Source organism: Elephantulus edwardii, unplaced genomic scaffold (genome assembly GCF_000299155.1).
Source record: "Elephantulus edwardii isolate Elephantulus edwardi_28Jun2011 unplaced genomic scaffold, EleEdw1.0 scaffold00166, whole genome shotgun sequence".
Classification (NCBI taxonomy): Eukaryota; Metazoa; Chordata; class Mammalia; order Macroscelidea; family Macroscelididae; genus Elephantulus; species Elephantulus edwardii.
Window position 1 is genome coordinate 4767383 of NW_006399916.1, and position 6000 is coordinate 4773382.

General features: G+C 47.6%; 1 protein-coding gene across 1 annotated transcript in view; it reads left to right on the forward strand.

The window, feature by feature from the left end:
* Positions 1-6000, forward strand: part of NID1 (nidogen 1) — an 87637-nt gene that overhangs the window by 47581 nt on the left and 34056 nt on the right. Inside the window, exon 9 of the mRNA XM_006895377.1 lies at positions 187-330. Within this exon, the coding sequence (XP_006895439.1) occupies positions 187-330 (144 nt within the window). The remainder of the gene's footprint in view (positions 1-186; positions 331-6000) is intronic.

Consider the following 6000-nt stretch of genomic DNA (forward strand, 5'->3'; position numbering starts at 1 on the left):
CATAGCTGACCCTCTGGCAGGTTTTCAGAGGCAGTTAATCACACTGGAGGAGATTGCCCATTCTACTTCCATGGAGCAGCTAGTGGCCTTGAATCGCCTGCCTTTGGGACTACAGCACAGCTTCTTGCCACTGGGCCACCAGAGCTCCCAAATGCTTACACTGTTTCAATGTCTCTGCCTTCACAGACGGCTCCCCCGATGCCCTGCAGAACCCCTGCTACATCGGCACGCATGGCTGTGACACAAACGCGGCATGTCGGCCGGGTCCCGGGACAGAGTTCTTCTGCGAGTGCTCCATCGGCTTCAGAGGAGATGGCCAGACCTGCCGAGGTACAGCCGCCAGGCTCGCCATGGGGGCAGGGTGGGGCCCTGTGCACTCAGAGCCGGGCAGCAGTCCAGTGGACAGAGACCGACCATGCGCCTGGTGGGAGCAGCAGAGCAGAATTCCCAAGGCCACAGGTGAAAGGAATGCTCACATCAGTGGTGCACACAGCTGTTGTTGTGAGGGGCCGTCAAGTCACCTCTGACTTACAGTGGTCCTGTGTAAAACAGAACAAACCCTGCCCTCCCTCTAGAAATGGAGGTAGTTCGAAGCCACAAGCAGCTCTGTGGGAGAAGGATGGGCAGTCTTTCCCATGTCGGGCATCATGCTTGGAAAGGTGGAGGGTCAGTGAGAGAGAGGAAGACCCTCAACAAGATTATCACAGAGACCTCAGCAATGAAGTCAAGTGAGTCAGAGGTGATGAGGATGGCACAGGACAGGACAGGGTTCAGGTCTGTTATTCATTGTGTCACTGTGTGTCGTACTCATTTGCACCTAACAACAACATGGAAGGATTGTTGTTACATGCCATTGAGTCACTTGTGACTCATAGCAACCCTATGTACAACAGCCCTGAACTCTATCCTGTGCCAACCTTATTGTCTCTGACACACCCATCCCCATTACCCCAGTCACTGAGTCAATCCATATCATCAAGGGTCTTCCTCACTTGTGCTGTTACTCCACTCTCCCAACCATGATGTACCTCTTTAAGGACTGGTCTCTTCTTGCAACATACCCAAAGTTTGTTTGAAGACAAAGCTTCAGAATCCTTGCCTCCAAGGAGCAGCCTGGTTTCACCCTCTCTAGCATGAACCTGTTTGTTCTCCTAACAGTCCATGGTACACTGAATACTCCTCTCCAGTACCACAGCTCAAAGACATCAATTCTCCTATCATCCCTGGTCATTGTCCAACTTTCTGATGCATAGCAAGTAATTGTGTAGACTGTGGCCTGAATCAGGCGCACCTTGGTCTCCAGACTAACATCGTTGCTATTCAGTACTCAGGAGATGTGTCTGTCAGCAGACTTTCCCAATGATATGTAAAAGGACAACCCAACAATTATAAGCTCTTTGGACATAAATAACAGTGTTGTTATATGGCACTGAGTTAGAACAGGCTCATAGCTGACCCTCCAGTGGGTTTTCAGAGACTGTATATCACAACAGATTGACCATCCTTCTCCTGCTGAGCAGGCTGGTGGATTCAAACCACCTACTTTGTGTTGGCAGTGCAGCTCCTTACCCATCAGGCCACTGCAGTGTGTAGATACTCACTGTCCTGCTGATAGACAGTAGTGGCCTGTCACAGAGAGAGGGCTTTGTCAGGAAGACACCACAGCCCTGCTGCCGATCATCTCACTGTCCCCAAGCTCCCTGCAGCTCTCCCTCAGGAAGCAGGGTGGCCGTGTGGAGGTCCACGTTGTCCTGTGGTCAGCGGGGCACTGGCATTTTAACATGAGGGAATGTGGGTGTTTTCCCAGCCAGGCCCTTTGCTATTCTGGCCCCCCTCAACATGCCTAGGAGTGTGAATGCACCCAGACAATGGACTTTTCAAAGGAAATTGTGTTAATCAAATCACCTCATGTACTTCCACTGGGAAGTGCCCTAGAGGTGGGGGGCTAGGGGGCTGCCCTGCAGATGAGGATGTGTCTTTGTGATGCAGTGGGTGTGTATATAACACTGATAAATTACATGTGACAGCCCCACATGGCTGTCTGGGAGGCTGTCTGGGGAGGATGCATTTACAGTTGAAACACAGCATCTGGTGCCAGCTTCTGTTATGTCCTGGGGGGAGTCTGCAGGGAAGGTTTTGGCTAATCGCTTGTTGAGCAATTTTGTATTTTTTTTTTCTTTTTCAGTACATGAAAGGCATTTAGCAAACCGGTTATGAGATTCCTTGCTTTTCAAAAAGCCTATTCTATGAGAAATAAGAAAAATTGCAGAAACTTAGAGTTAATTGAAAAGATAAGGAAAATAGTCACTCTGAGGGAATATAACCCAAAACCATCAGAAAATAAAGCAGTAATATTTAAAGTACTATTTTATTGTTTTCTGTGAATTATACTCACACACTCTCTTTACCATAGAGACAGAACCAATGCATAGCTGACCCTCCGTCAGGTTTTCAGAGGCCGTAAATGTGCCCATCTTCCTCTCTTGGAGCAGCTGGACCACCTGCCTTTGAATTGTGTGCCATCAAGTCAGAACCAACCCATAGCTGACCCTCTAGAAGCTTGTCAGAGGCTGTAAACTGAAGAGGAGGAGATTGCCCATCTTTCTCCTGAGGAGCAGCTGGTGGATTTGAACCGTATGCCCTTGGGATTATAGTACAGCCTTTGGGTTGGCCCCACAACTAACTCTTTATTCACTAGAGTTCTCTACTGTGATAGTGATGCTGTTGTTCAGTGCCATTAAGTTGAGTATGACCCATTGTGATCCTAGAAAAAACCTGTCTGAACACTGTTCCATTTCATATCATTCTCATAATCTATGACACTCTCAAATCCATTGCTACAGTCATTATTTCAAACCCACCTGGTCAAAGGTCTTCCTCTCTGTCCCCCCACCTTTCTAAGTGAAATGTCCTTCTCCAAGGAATAACCTCTCCCAGCAACATGCCCAAAGTATGTGAGGTGAAGCTTTGCTATTCTTGCATCCATAGGGAGCATTTGGGCTACAATTTCTCTAAGATATATCTGTTTATTTGGCAGTTCATGGGATATTCTGTACTCTTCTTCACCACCACAGTTCAAAGACGTAAATTCTTTTTCTATCATTCTTATTCATTGCTCAGTTCTCACTTGCATAGCAAGTGGCTGTATAGACCATGGCCTAAATCAGGCACACTTTTGTCCTCAAACTAACATTATTACTCCTCAATAATTTGGAGAGGTCCCTAACTGAAGACTTTCCCTAACTATAGTCTATCACTGTGACACTGTTGTTGTTAAGTGTTGTCAAGTCGAGCATAACACATGGTGACCCTATGAACAAAGACCTGAACCCTATTCTATATTTATTGTCATTTCTTTAAGTTTATAGAGTTTCTGGAGGCATGTTATTTAGGAAGTGGATGCCACTCCTGCTTCTAAACCTGTCTTAATCTGGTAGTGCCACCAAACACTGTCTACCATAAGTAACCATTATGGCGTTTGCAGACCAGTGGCACAGTGTTCAACATCACAGCAACTACAAGTTACCTCAGTACAGCAAACTGACAGAGCAGGGCTGTACCGCTTAGAAGAATGTTAGTCTCAAACACAATTTACACTACGCTCAAGGGGGGCCAAACCAACTTTTACGTTTAAAGGCCCACCCACAGCTCATTGTCAGCTAAATGCAGCAAATCCAATCAGCTTACACCCAATTGTGAACAAAATAAAAAACAACCAAACAGTCCATACCCAACCCTCAACTTAAACAAGAGAACCACTTTCCAGAATTCAACTGCTTCACACATGAGTCTTCAAACAGGAGACTTAGTCTAGGACTCCTTCATTTACCCAAGCAAAGGGTTAATGAGACATGGGGATGAATTTCCAAACCACAGAGGTTGTGAGATGCTAGTGGAGACGTTGGTAGGCTCTTATTAGAAAGAGAGGTTGTCTTCTAGCCTGACACATGGGTGGAGACATGCAGAGAGGTCCCTTTTGGGCTGGGGATTCTGTTGGCCTTGACTTTCTGGGCCAGGCATGAGGGAAGGGTGTACTTCTAAGTAGGAGAAAGTGTTTTCCAAACACAACTTCCTGCTCCTTTGTGGAAAGCAGAGAGCCAGCCAGGAGGAGGTGACTTGGCATGGTCCTTGATTGAGGACTGCTGCTGGTGGTGTTGACTTTAGGCAGTGACAGCCCAGCCAGACAGCCCTCAGTCTAACCAGGGTGTCCAGGCCAGCTGTGCAGGGGACATCCACTGAGACTTCTGGGGTGGGAGAAAGTGGATGTGGCCTTTCTCCCATGTCATCGGAGCAGCTGGTCGTCTGGAGCCCCCCTCCAGCTCCAGGATGTGGAAGGGGCTGTGTTCCGGGGCCTTCCAGCTGTGCCTCTGATCGAGATCTTGTGTCTTCAACATGTCACAGAAGTACAATTTAGTTTGCTTCCTGAAAGCTGAATGCCATTTGGCTTGAGTTGGTCAAGGGCAGGTTGTAGGGCCAATGTGGCAGAAGTGCTTGCTCCATGCGGTGCTATTCCAGTCAGCATTGGCTTCACTGGTAAAGGCACTGGACTGATCTATGGGGCAGGTGCAAAGGCACCACAGAAAGGGCCAGGGCTGGGAGGAGGCTGTGTGATCTAGGCAGTCATGAAGTCTCCTTCAAACACTTCCAGGTTCTAGAGGCCCCAGTAGTGACTGTGGACCCTCTGAGGGTGTGGTTGGTATGAGAGGCACCTGGGGCGGTGTGTTCACCTTATCCCATCAGTGAGTGGGTGTGTACTCCCAGCGTAGTGCAGGCTAGCTCAGTTTTTTAGCTTGAGCAACCTTGCTGATCATCACAGGCTAGCCGTCAACTGGCCTCCAGAGCCCACTGACCATCAGAGAGGTGTGTTCTCACATCTATCACCATGGCTGTTGGTGTACGATGAATCTCAATAATTATCATATAAGTACTGTTTCTTAAGCATGCTAGGTCTTCTAGCCTACATTCATCTTCTGTAATCCTACAGTACTCAATAATCATACTTATTTACCGCTGGGTAAACAGACCAAATAAGGAGGGAACTTGCTCAAGATCACACAGGCACCAAACCAGATGCTGTGGTGGTGATTCCAACTCCTGGCCACCCCCTGTGTACCAGTTCAGAGCTGTGCTCCACAGACCGCAGGGGCTGAATTTTTAGATGTAGATCACCAGGAGGTTTCCCCTGAGGCAACTTTGAGTGAACTTGAACCTACAGACTTTTGATTAATATCTGAGCATGCTAATCACCGTGGATTCCCACACAGAGACAGCAATGACCACCAAGACGGTGGAGGCACCACTCAGGAGACTGGCCACAGTGCACAGGACCAAGCTGGTCATCTCACAGACTTTGTTGCTTGAAGAGGACTGTCATGCTTGGAAAGGTGGAGAATCAGTGAAAGAGAGGAAGACCCTCAACCAGGTGTATTGACACAGTGACTGGTGCAATGGGCTTGAGTGTGTCAGAAATGATGAGGATGGCATAGAACAGGGTTCAGATTTGTTGTTCATAGGGTCGCTATGGGTCATACTTGACTCAACAACAGCCACCACCATCACCAAGATCATAACCACTAGAGTTAGATGAGAATCACACAGCTGGTAACTGAGGGGGAGAGGATTCAAATTTAGATATGTACAACTTCAAAGAGTATGTTTTCTTGTACTGTGGCCTCATGGTTGATGGCTCTCATATTGCCCTTGGAAAGGACATCATCTTACTAAATCTAGTATGTTAGTAGCTTTCCTTTTAGTTCAGTAAGCTCTCAATAAACTCGATTCATTGCCACTGAGTCAAAACTGGCTGCCAACTGACCCTCCAGCAGGTTTACACAGATAAGATTCACACCTGGCAGAGACTGCCCATCTCTCTCCCTCAGAGAAGCTGGTGGTTTCAAACCACCCACTTTTGGGTTGGCAGTGCAACTCCCTCCCCACTAGGCCACCATGGCTCCCTTCAGTGTGTTCTATGGTATTTTTTTAACAATTCACAATTTTTTT